This window comes from Zonotrichia albicollis, chromosome 4 (genome assembly GCF_047830755.1).
Source record: "Zonotrichia albicollis isolate bZonAlb1 chromosome 4, bZonAlb1.hap1, whole genome shotgun sequence".
Classification (NCBI taxonomy): Eukaryota; Metazoa; Chordata; class Aves; order Passeriformes; family Passerellidae; genus Zonotrichia; species Zonotrichia albicollis.
Genome location: NC_133822.1, coordinates 13,525,850 through 13,538,918, shown reverse-complemented (window position 1 = coordinate 13,538,918; position 13,069 = coordinate 13,525,850). Strand labels below are relative to the sequence as shown.

Genomic DNA, 13,069 nt, shown 5'->3' with positions numbered 1-13,069 from the left:
TTTATTAAGGAAGCCCTCCCACTGCGTCATGACGTCAAGAAAGAATCCCACTGCTTTCTTAACTCCTTCTCAGAGGGGAACCTGGGTGCAGCTGGATCCAATTTTAGCCCTGGACTTTGTCAGTGGTTTATGTCTAAAGGATTATACAGGTGTAAATTAACCTTTACACAAGGTTGTCCTTCAGGATTAAGAATGGCAAACTAGATATATTTATATAAACATGTTTATTTATGATTTATTATGATAACAATTAGACAAGAAGATCTTAATCAAAATTATTTACTACACAGTATTGGAGCCATAACAACTATTATAATATACTGCTCTATGAAGCAACATTGAAGCAACTGTATCAAAGCAATTGTATTAAAGCTAGCATAAATTATTATTTAGTAGAGATTGATGTTCCTCACACATACAATGACTGTGGGCAAATTTTTTGCTCAGTCTCAAAGATTAACCTTTAGTTATTGTATCCCCACTCAATGGAGGAATCTGCAGCCACTCCAAGAAGGGGTATGTCAGAAAACCGTGCCATTAAAATTCGGGACTAGACTTTTAGAGTATGAACTGATGGACTGTCAATCATGTGTCTCTGGGCCAGCTGTGTCAGCTCAGCAGCCTTAAACAAGTTCTTAGTGATATTGTTTGTTCCTTCATCCGTGTTTTACCAGGTCTACTGCATCTCCATCTTACTGTCAGGATGTTTAACTTTGAGATTGATGAGTCAGACTTGTTACTTGTGTTTAGAGAGTGGCTTTTTTTCTTATATCCAAATAACGTAAATGTTTTTTACTCAAAAGTGCACAACCCTAGCATTGCTGCCATCACGGAGCTCCTTTCAAAAATACTCTAAGAAATGAAGTTCAGGGATTTTGGTATGTAATTAGCACTTCAGGCTGGACTGATTAGTAAAAAGCATCTTCAAAGTCACGTTAATCATTCACTGTTGTTGATAAAACCATGTATTTGTTCTTTGCTTCTCACTGATGGATATGGGCCAGAGAAACACAGGGAGTCAAAATGCAGCCAAAAAGTCTGAAATATCCTTAAGCAATGTTGCACAAATGCAGCATGACAGAAATCCAAGCATCCTATTTGCAAATGGCTGTTTTGGGAAAAGGTCCTTTTAATCTCATGGAAGGAGCAGTAGCTATTGAAGCCAGGAGCAGCAATAGGAGCAAGGGTGGGTAGGATGGTTGGGACAGATGGAGGTGGGAGATCTCTGAAGCCAGGTTGTGGAACTTGAGTGCAGGGCCCTGCTTGGAGCAGGGCTCCAAGAGGAGGTCCAAAGAGTTTGAAAGAGAGAGAGAAAGTGAGAGAGAGCAAGAGGAAAAGAGAGAGGACGAAAGAGTAACAGAGGATTAAGTTCTCGTTACAACACTATAAATCTTCTTCTGTGCTGAATATTCTAATTTTCACTAGTTAATTTAGTATAAGACACAATCCTATAGCATTTACAGCCTATAAGAATCACTGCATTACTGTAGTGTGTTACATTTTAAACCCTAAAAGCTACTCTTTGGACCCCTTCTGCTAAGCTAGTAGGGTCTGCTCTGACACTTGGACCTGTCCGCAATTAGAGAGTATTGTCTAATCAAAAGGGCATGACCTTCAGCTGGCTATACTATTGTTTTCCAGTTGTTCAGTAACTGAAATGAAGTTCAGGGATTTTGATATGTAATTAGCACTTCAGGTTGGACTGAGTAGTAAAAAGCATCTTCAGAGTCATGTTAATCATTCACTGTTGTTGATAAAACCATGTATTTGTTCTTTGCTTCACACTGATGGATATGGGCCAGAGAAAGGCTTGGTATCTCAAAGCTTGCTTTCATTTCAATCTCACTTCTAGTTTCGATATTCTCAAAATCTTTAGCCAGGCAATCATATTCATAAGGCTTTCCTGTTCCATCTTCCCCAGCGTAGCAGTGCTGTTGTTTTTTCTCTGCAGCAAGACCCGATTCCGCTGGATCCAGGAGAGCAGCTCCCACAAGAGCGTGCCTCCCTTCGGCCTGGACGGCGTCTACATCTCGGAGCCCTGCCCCAGCTACTGCAGCGGCCACGGCGACTGCGTCTCGGGGGTCTGCTTCTGCGACCTGGGCTACACAGGTAGCACAGCCCCCCTCAGGGGGATTGCAGCCAGCACTGGCTGACTTCAACCTGTGAACTGACAGCTTGCTTTTCCTCTCCGATATTCCGGAAAAATATACGATGACATATATTGCATGGGCTGCCAAGAGGAATCTTTCTTGTTTTGTTAAATTAAATTCGGCACAGGCAAAGCAGAGCAGCTGAAGGCAGCGGACACCGTTGATGTTTCTGGCAAGCACAATCTTTGAATATCACCATCTGTATGAATGGGAAGGGACTAGCAATAAAAGAGAAAACAAAATAAAATATTATAAACTGAAAAGTCTGCTTAAAAGCCTTTGGATCATCTTCAAAAGAATTGTTGCCATTTTTGAGTCCCCTGGCCATCAGATGGCATGGGACCAGGAGGGAACATATGTTCTGACAGGCCCTTCTGTGGAAAATTCTGCTCACTTGTGGTTTCAGGGCCTTTTATGCTGAAATAGGAAAAAAACCCCAAAATGCAAACCCTGTGAAAAAAAAGATTGACACAACCGGTTGCACACTGCAGTCTTTTCAACCCTCAACCAACAAAGCAATAAGCTAATATCTTTTGTTCAGTTTATCTAAAATTAAATAGAAGGATAATATTTTTCTGTTTGCAAAAAATGCCTTATCGACAAAGCTTGGCTGTTTTTCACTTAGTGAAATAAGCCATCTTAGAGTTTAGAGGAAAAGGGCTTATTCTTCCTACAGAAATTTGTAAAGTGAGTTTAAAAAGGTACAATCCAGTCATCAGGGCATTTACTTTGAAAAGCCTGGTGCTTTGTCACATATAGATGCAACAGAACCATGTGCCAGTGCACTGTATCTGACCCTTACTCTGTCCAACACAGTTTCACCAAAGCATCTCCTTTTTTTTTTTCTTTTTTTCTTGAAGCATCACATGGAACCTGTGTGTCTAATGTGCCTAATCACAGTGAGATGTTCGACAGGTTTGAGAGGAAGCTAAGCCCTCTCTGGTACAAGATAACAGGAGGTCAGGTTGGGACAGGCTGTGGTGTGCTCAGCGATGGAAAATCTCTGTACTTTAATGGACCTGGCAAAAGGGAGGCAAGGACTGTTCCCCTGGACACCACAAATATCAGGTCAGTGCTCAGTGCAGCTTCTCAAAATTACCTGTGTATTCATGTTCTCTGTTCTGCCCAGTTGCAAGTGTGGATATGAGAAGATGGGAAATGTTTTTTTATGGTAGTCATAATCTGTACAAGAACTTTGAAAGATAGAAAAAAATACTTTTTTGTTCATTCTAGTGTACAACTTCCTTTTTTTGGAAGATAATACTTAGGTTAGAGACATTGGAACAGCAGCAGAAAATAAAATATTAACTCACTATCTTTCTGAGAAGATAGTTTGCATTGTATCCTAAGGCAGGAGACAGCGTCTTGAGAATGCACAAAAGCTAAGACTCTGCCCATAGCTGGGGAGAAAAGCTCCTTTTCCTCTGACTGTGTTGAATTGCAGGCATGAGGATGGCATAGCAAGGAGCTGTTGCTAGCTTGCCAGATGTTGTGAATTACTCCACTTGTCAGAAGTGCAAAGGAATGGAATGTGAATTGTTTCTGCGTAGCCAAGAGGCTAACAAGCCTTCACCTCTTTCCCTGCTGCCACTGAATCCTGCTACATTGGTAGCAATTATCCTCTTCTCTCAAATTGCCTAGCTGGTTAATGTAATTAGAATGAACAAAGGGCTGTTAATTCTAACCACTATTTAGCTTGGAGTTTGCTGCAGCTTTGTCCAGTCTCATGAGAGATTAGGCACCTGAAACCTTGAGCACTCTACAATTTTGGCAGTTAGCTTAATAAAAGGTATTTCTCCTGACAAATACTGCTCTGAGAGTAATAATGCCATGATTTGCTCCATAATTGAATTTGTTTGATCACTCAGCACAGAGTGGCCAGAGGTTACTGTGATCACTCCAGCAGGGCTCTGTGGTGTGGGGGCTGCTGCTTTGGGGAAGTCCTCAGCTGCTCCCTGGTACTGCACAGCACTGCACCAGCCACCTTCCCTCTGTCCCCTGCATGTCTGACAAATGCATGTCATAGTTATGTAATTATGTAAATTAGTTGTTAATTAAACTAATTAATTGTTTGACAAATATGCTTTGTACAAGTACATGTTTGCCCTGGAACTCTGGGAAGATGTGAGCACTTCTATTCCACTGTCTTCAAATCCTGTTATTCATCCTGGGAAGCAATATAATGGAAGTAGTCTAGACTACTTCCTCAAGAAGTCTGCATTTAAAACTGTATTTTTGAGTTATTCCTTCTTTCATGAAGAAATCTTTTGAAATGCCAAGTATTCCCTTTAGTTTTACAATTACTTTGAAACCACTTTTAATGCCAGATATTCATATTTATAGCTTTCCATTTTTGCAAAGTTTGAACCATTTTAAAAGCCAAAAGACATTTTAAAATTCTAAGGAATGTTCTTTCTTGATGTTTTTAATATACCACTGCCTCTGTTTTGCATAAGAATATGGTTATTTTGTGTCTTAAATCTGTCCCAAAAACATAAATGGCCAGAGAAACACTTGGTAAGAGCAACTACAATCTCTCTTCTGACCATGTACTCACAGTATGAGCTGCTCTCCTGCTGGAACTGATTGTTGCCAAAATAAATCAGCATTTTTTTTTTTTTTTGTAAGCGTCACAGTGAGCAGCTTAACTCCCTTGAACAATTCAAGCTGGAAGCCACATCCCTGGGCTGTTTGCTAGACAGAACATAGTGGTCATCTCAAACACAAATGGGAGTAACATGGATTTTTTGCTTTCTTCATTGTGTGCTCAAAGGTGGTAGCCACCTGATGCTGCTTGACCAGAACATGAACTTCTTAGGCTACAGCAATTACCCCAGGCTGCTTTTGTGTTCAGAGGAGAGAATAGCTGCTTCAAAAGAGCAACACAACTCATCCTAAAAGAGCAGCTAGCAGAAGCCAGTGCTTTGTCTTCTACGAACACCTATTTATTTCTTTCTTTCATTAGCTGTAAGGCAGCCTGTGTTTGGTCATGTACAACTTAGACATTCAGCTTCAGACACCTTGCTCTGAACAGATGCCTCCCACTTAAATGTTTGAGGCCATCTGTAACATTAACTCTGTCTTTTTTTCTAGTACATGACGTTTGTGAGAGTGTGAAGGGTTAACTGAAAGGCCAATACACTAAAAAGAAAATAATTCCTCAGCCTAGAAATTTTTTTTTCATTATTGGAGCTAAAATTAATGTCACTTGAAAGGGGAGATTAAAGGGAAGTACTTTTCCCATTTTGGTATTACTTTTTGCATTCAGTAATGCCTTGCATAGAATTCAGTTATCTTATTAGGGATCATCTTAGCCCCTGCACAGTTATCTTTTATTTTTGCAAGGGTTTTTTGATTGGGGGTTTTGGTGGCTGAGTAAACAGCAGGAAAACATGCCTTGAAAGACATACTGTTTGATATGTGGATTGAGGGTTGCGAATAGGAAGGCTGAAACTCCTGCAGTAGATTTTTAAGCTGCTTATTTTTAAGGTTAATAGTGTTTTCCCAGACCATTTAAGATCTTGTTTTGTTAAATCATGCATGGAAGAGCCTGATAGAAAAATTGACAAATATTACAGGACACTAAATTTTTATCTTCATTCTGCATTCCTGATCTACCTATCTATGCATGTTCCATATCATCAGTTACAGCTTTTTAAATGTGAAGTGTAAATTTTATGTAAGGAATACATAGACTTTCTTTTCTTTTTTTCCTTTTTTTCTTTTTTTTAAGTACAAAGGCCCTTTTCCCTTTTACCCTTCTCTCCCCAGCACAGCATGGTCCATGGGGTTGAGATTTGCCAGCCTGAGATGTGGGATGCTGCTCAGGGGAGCAGCCCAACAGGGCGCTACCCACACCTGGTATCACACTAAAAGCGTTTCAAACTAAAGCTTGTGCCTGGGAGCCAATGACCATAAAAAAACTACTCAAATTTTAGTATATACAATAAGTGGTCTTGTAATCTTAGCTTTGTTTGTCCTATTGCCTCCTTATTCCTTCATATGATTGACTACACCATTTTTTCCCCAGATATTGGGAGAATGTCACATAGCACTAAGAGAGCTGTAAGTGTCAAAGTTCATTTCACCCAGACAATTTTTTTTGCTCTACACCTCAGAGACCCTCTGGAGTCTCTCCATTCCTTCCCTCTTGCATGCCCCAGCACACTAAGGGCACAATTTCACAATTTCACTGCAGTATTCCCACCCTTCTGACTGACAGTGTGATACATAGATGCATTTGGGTTGCTGATGAGCTGCTGCCTCCCATTTTGATGTCCTGTCCCTTATGACCCTTAACTATCTGTTCAGTGGGAGTATTTTGCACACAGTTCCTACCTGGCATCTGGATAAAAACCATGGAATATACAAATATTTTTTCCGAGTGGTGACATCTGGCTTGTTAGCTGACTTGGCTCCCATCTGCTTTACAGCCTCCATTGCTAATGGTTGTGCAACCATCCCAGGGAGCTGTCCTGGGTCAGACACTTGGAGATCAGATGGGCTGATTCACCCTTCTGCAGAAAGGGTTTTTTGCTCTTTGGTTTTGCTTTGTAACGATCTTCACATTTGGCAAGAATAAAATAATTTGTCACTGTACTGTAAATCTATTCACCTCTGATGCTTCTGTCTAGAGTTTTACTGCCTGAACGCTGTCTCCAACAACAGAGCTGCAACAAACAAATAGAATTTACCTGGCTAAATGGAGTGGTACTGTGAGCCTGACTGTCTAGAGCTGTCTGTGGGGTTACCTTAGCAATGAGATTGATGAGGATATTCTGCCTTGTCCTAGACCCTATGGGTATACAAAACATCTCAGACAATAGACACAGATTTTGGTAATTGAACTGGAATGCAGCTGGATTTAGAATCTGGATTTAGAGGAGGATTATGATATTGTGTATGTAACAGTGGGTGAGGGAAATTGGAGTTCTGTCTGCATTTTACTGGCTCTAGCTGTAGTGGTGCAGCTTGTCTGTGGTTTTACCATAATTACTGCAAATTAGAACAAAATCCTCTAAAGCAAAAAGAGTTATTCTTGCAGAGAATTATTTGCATGGCAAAAATGCACCTCAAAATTTATGTTTTAAATAAAGACTTTATCTATGTCAATAGAATTAACAAGGCCTGATTTTCTATCATCCTAATTTTAAAATTGGCCAGGAAGCAAGGAGGAGAATGCCACTGCCAACTTTCAGCATGCAAAATCCCATCGTGGGGTTGAGTCCAGTTTCTCTGCTCTGCTCAGGTGATGTTTTTGGTATGCAATGGAAACAACATGTGAAGAATGTGTAGATTAGAGGGTGATGGCATTCTGAGTCATCTCAATGCTCTTTATCTTAGTTATGACCTACAATGCCTGAGAAATGCAGTGAAATCTGGGGAGTGAGCAGCAGGATATTAATTGAAATTAATTGTTGTTTATATATAGCACAATAGTGTGTATCTAGGAGAAAATGTAAACTACTCTAAAACCACAGAGTCATAACAATAAACACAATCTCAGCAGGGATACCATGGCATTACTGCAGACTGCGGGGAAAAAAACCAACCTAACAATATTTTGGAGCACAAGGATGGAATAGTACTTAATTCAAATATTGCTAAACAGGGATGCTCCGGACTAATCCAGAGTTCTGACAGCAATCCTGTCTCAAGGAGTTTTGTGGCATTAGAGGGGTTGCTGAAAGTAGTTTTGGGAAAAATTGAAGACATGGAATAGTGTTCATGCAGAGACTCAGATGCAACGGTTGCCATGGTTTACAGTAGAAAGGAACAAGAGAAGGTAGGGAAGCGATAAAAGCACAGGGCAGGTTGAAAGAAAAGCAGCCCAGGAACATTTTTCTTCACCACTTCATGATGTGAGAACAAGAGAATATTCAATGAAATCATTATGTATAGGTTCAAAATTAAAGGGTTTGCTTCACAAAATGTTCAGTGAACTCACTACACCGAAAACTGTTTACATCAAGAATTTAAGGATCTAAAAAGGATTGCTGATTAAGGAGGATATAATAATTTTATTACAACCTAATGCTGTATTTTAAATCTTCCCCTAATTTCTGGTTACAATAGGGCAAGGTAAGATCTAATGTAAGGAACAGCTTTGCCTGCTATGGAGATTTTGCAACTTTTGTGGGAGATGGAACTGCTGACTTCTCACACTCACTCAGAAACACATTTATTAGGCACAAGATTAATAAACCACATCACTTTCTTCTGTCTTGGGTCTTTCAGCATTTACCATGCCCATGTTTGGTTTCTCTGTGAATATTGCTTTATCAATAAGCCTGGAATAGGGACCTAACTGAAAATGCCATTAGCTAAGAGGTGAAAATTATCCTGACTGATCTTGTGCTATCAGAAGATGATTACATTTCTTTTTTATCCTGTGTTTTTTTAAAAGGCTAGTTCAATTTTATGTACAACTTGGAAGCAAGAGTGTTGGTAACTCCTGCAACAGACCAAGAGCCAGGAATGAAGGTAAAGCCCCTTTTCTTTATTATAAGCCTTTTACATTTTGCATCTTCTGCAGTGTTTTTGCATTTACAAAATCAAGAAGTTTTTTTTTTCATATAAATCAATTGCCTCCTCAGTTTTCATAAATGTTGAAGAAAGTTATTTACTTTTGATGGACTTTTCTAGTTATAATTAGTTACACCAAACCTACTGGTGATCCATCTGTAGGAGTAACTGTGGGAGCTGTGATGGTCTAAGAAAGACAACATTTACAAAGCAAGCTGTAATAGCTTGTATTAAACTGCTTTATAGTGTTGGAAAACAGGTGAATTTACAAGTCCACAGGACTTTTCATAAGGTCTGAAATAAAAAGAATGAAATTCAAGTTCGGGATAAAGTGGGCAAACTCCATTTCTGACCTGAAGTAGAATTGTGTACCTGAGAACTTGTTCATCTTCTCAACTACACCAGTGGGTCTAATAAAAAAATTGCCTTCCAAAACAAACTTATGCATGTTTTACCCAAAACACAAGATGATAAAGTTGCAGCTGAAAATTTATTTAGTCTGAATAAATTAATTTCTCCCAGATGTCTCCTCTCTTATTTGATCCACATGCTTAAAATTACTGTGGTGGAGGACTGATACTTGTGTTTGGGAAGGATCAGCATTCTGGGAGCAGATTCCCATGTAAAGTGGTCTAGTTGCATGAAGTCAGACCACTGACATGAGAGATGAGAAAATTTAATTTTCCTCTCAGTATAAAGTATTTAACATCAGTGGATTGTTCCCTGATAATTGGCATTTACATTGACTCACTCTCTGATGAAAGTTGTCATTTTGCAGCACAGATTACACCAAGGGTTTGATTGTCCACTCATTTGCACCAAATGAGACACCAAATGAGATACCAAAAAAAAATCCGTTGTCTTGGAGCATGCATCAATATAAAAGAGTTTTAAGAGAAGAAATATACACAGATGCTTCTTTCTTGTATTACGCCTTTTGATGAGCTCTGCTGGGCTTCTGTTGTGTCCTAGTATGTGCCATACTGCATGCATGATACAAAGACTATCTTAAATTTTCTAAATATTGTGATAATTAATTTCCAAGGATGCTGTGATCTTGCATACATAGCAGGAAGATTATAATCCCAGCTATCAGAATTATAACTTAATCTTTCACACAAAGTGCAAGGACACCCAACATGAAATAAATACTATGTTTAAGAAAATCACATTATTCCTATCATTTCTGTGGTATGATCATTAGTTTCCCTGAGGGTGTAAAAGATTTGATCCTTAGAATTTGGTGAAAACAGTGAAGATGGCATGTGGCAGCTGGTGACCCAGGTCACCTTTGTGTCAGGACCCAGGACATTCCTCTGGCTGCCCTGGGTGATTCAAGACCCATGCAAGGGTCTCAGAGACCTTGGCATGGAGTCAAAGACACCTGTGCCTTCGATTTTAGTCCATGGAAAAAATTACCAACTTCGTGTGAAGATTTACAAGCCACAAGAGTTTGAGTAGGATAATAGTGAATTTGTCACAGGGTGAAAAAGTAGAATTTTGGGGTTTTAGAATGGGGGTTCAAGGGGCAAGATGGAAGAATCTGGACGTGTCCTGTCCTTTCTCCTTCTTCTTCTCCTCCATCTTCTGCTGGGATGGTGGCATTTTTTGACTGGTTTAGAATAAAGACAGACTGTCTAACATAGGTGATAGGTACTGGAAAAATAATTGTAAATAAAGTACATGTAGTTCTTAGTATAAAAAGTTAACACCACCCCAAGGGCGATCGCTGTGCCACAACCCAACCTGCTGGACAGATCTCAGCAGGTCAGAGAAAGAATGTATGAGATAAGAGAAAATAAACAACCTTGAGAAGCAGAACTGATGAATCTCAACTTCTTCTGTCCCGGGGCTGGGAAAAAAAAGCCTTTCTAATACCTCAGGGGTCATCTCAACCAGAGAAACCTGGGGCCTTTGCAGTAGGACTTTGAGCACAAAAAGCTCCTGGGCCAGGAGCTGGACAAAGGGTGGGGCACATGTCACATGCCTGGGTGCTGGGTGGGAGTTGGCAGCTCCAGAGCTCAGGGTGAGCTGCTCCCTCTTTGCTCTGCACAGTCTCACTCACTGCTCTTGCTCGTTTTAAATGCAGGGCTGGTTGTTCAGTACACAAATGACAACGGCATCACCTGGAGCTTGCTGCGGGAGCTGGACTTCATGTCGTACCTGGAGCCCCAGGTGGTCTCCATTGACCTACCCCGGGAGGCCAAGACCCCTGCCACCGCCTTCCGCTGGTGGCAGCCACAGCATGGTAAGCAGGGACAGCCCAAAAACTCATTGAGCAGCTCTACACATCCCACATGTCAGGGCTGCTCAGTATAGACATGTTGGGCAGAAACCTCAGCTCAGGAAAAACACAGTATTTTGAACAGTTGGATGTTGTAAGAGCATATTTGGGCTTTCCTAAGTCTCACTATGGCCATGATTTTCTTTTGTAGCACCAAACTGATGAGTGGGCTTAAGAGTAAAATTGTTTAAGAGCTAGGTTTAAACCAAAGATGCTGAGATGGCAGGAGGCAGGAGTGTTACAGGGCTTGCAAGGGTTTTTCAGGGTGAACAGAGAGACGAGAATCTTGACCTCATGTTCAGAAGGCTTGATTTATTATTTTATGATATATATTACATTATTACTATGCTAAAAGAAATAGAAGGAAAAATTCTCAGAATGCTAGCTAAGCTAAGAATAGAAAAGGAATGAATAATAAAGGAGCTCTCTCTGATTCTGTCCCAGAGAGAGCTCGGTCTTTGGTTGGCCCTTAATTATACACATCCAACATGGGCCAATCACAGGTGCACCTGTTGCATTCCACAGCAGCAGATAACCATTGTTTACATTCTTTTTCTGGGGCCTCAGCTTCCCAGAAGCAAAAATCCTAAAGAAAGGATTTTTATGAAAAGATGTCTGTGACAGAGGAGGAGGAAAAAAAATTACATTTTAAAAAATCCTAAATAAGACCAAAGTTTTTATCTGAGTGTAGAGTGACCTGGAATGCCAAATGGCTTACGCTGTCTCATTTTTTTCTCTGTTTTGGAAGAGTGGGCATAACTTGGCCTTGAATCTGCCCACCTAGTGGCTCCCATCTCACTATTTTAATATCTCCACACTCCAGAACAGGACCCCTGCTCCCACCATTTCTGGTGTCCCAGAGCCCAGGTCCCCTGCCCCTGCAAAACCTCTCAGCCACTTCCCACATCCTCACCTGAAGGTTAAACCCTGGTCCTGACAGATTCCTACAGCCACCGTGAGAGCTCCCATCTCACATGAGGGGCACATTACCACTACTAAAAGAATCCAGATTAAATTTTACCTTTGCACAAGGCAGCAGCCCCTGGCTCTGCAGGAAATATAAGGCAATATTCAGAAGTATAGCAAAGTACATTTCAACAGCAATTCCTTGGGGAGCAAGGCACATAGCTTACATTCAGGTAATTAGGGTGTGCAGCTTCTTAGACATCATTTATCATTTTGATGGCTGATTTTATTCATACACTTTCTTGTATGTGCTGGACTTAATTGTCCTCACTAGGTAAGAGAATAGACAAGACAAGAGAGATGTGATTTAGTTAAGACAGTTCCTTTGCTAAGCAATGACTGGTGCACCACAGAGCATCACTCTGTGATGATCATTTGCATTGGTGAGTGGTGCAATGTCCACCACCAATGTTGCTCCCTATACTTGCCTTGGTGGCACCTAGATGACATCTGTCCCTGCTGAGGGTCATCACTCTTAAGATCACTGATATCAGCCCTGTGGCTCCCAGTATAAACAAGTTTTTATGACTGGAAGTTGAAATATCACCTTCCACACTGGCACCTACACCAGACAACCACTTCTGGTCAGAGATGTTAGTTCCTTCATGGACTGTCCTCTGTCTGCCATTCTTCAGTGCAGAGTGGCCCTATCAGCCATGACCTATGTTCCTCTTGGTGGCAAGGCAAGAGTCCTGGCACATTGCTGAAAGCTCACAATTTATTGTAAAGGCTTTCCTTGCTCTCCTGTGAGGGCAGCAGTTGTGCAGTAAGATGTTCTTTTCAGCATGCCAGTAGAAAGGTGAATTGAAATGAAGGCTGAAGAAGTGTGCTGGAGATGATGAAATGCCTGTAGGCTGCAGAGCAAGAGGAGAGAGGAGAGAGATTTCCAGGAAGGAGAACAGCACTTCTCTAAATATTATCTATATACAGAGCCTTCAGCATTTTCCTTCATGTTCTATTCACTTTCATACAAAAGCTATTTTGGGAACTAGACAGAGCCTTTCCAATTTAGCTGTGGGGAATAGCAGGAAGGTTGTGACCCATAAAATGAAAATCCCCAATCTAGGGGCTCAGGGAGTAGCTCATCCAAACAGAGGGAGAGCATATGATGGCAAAGGCACTGAAGCCAAAGAAATGAAGAGGG

At 40.8% G+C, this 13,069-nt stretch overlaps 1 protein-coding gene across 2 annotated transcripts in view; it reads left to right on the top strand.

Moving 5' to 3' along the window:
• Positions 1–13,069, top strand: part of RELN (reelin) — a 284,024-nt gene that overhangs the window by 215,987 nt on the left and 54,968 nt on the right. For both annotated transcript variants that reach the window (XM_074538845.1, XM_074538846.1), the window contains exons 29-32: positions 1,952–2,109; positions 3,011–3,218; positions 8,557–8,633; positions 10,765–10,923. In XM_074538845.1, coding sequence (XP_074394946.1) covers positions 1,952–2,109; positions 3,011–3,218; positions 8,557–8,633; positions 10,765–10,923 — 602 coding nt within the window. The remainder of the gene's footprint in view (positions 1–1,951; positions 2,110–3,010; positions 3,219–8,556; positions 8,634–10,764; positions 10,924–13,069) is intronic.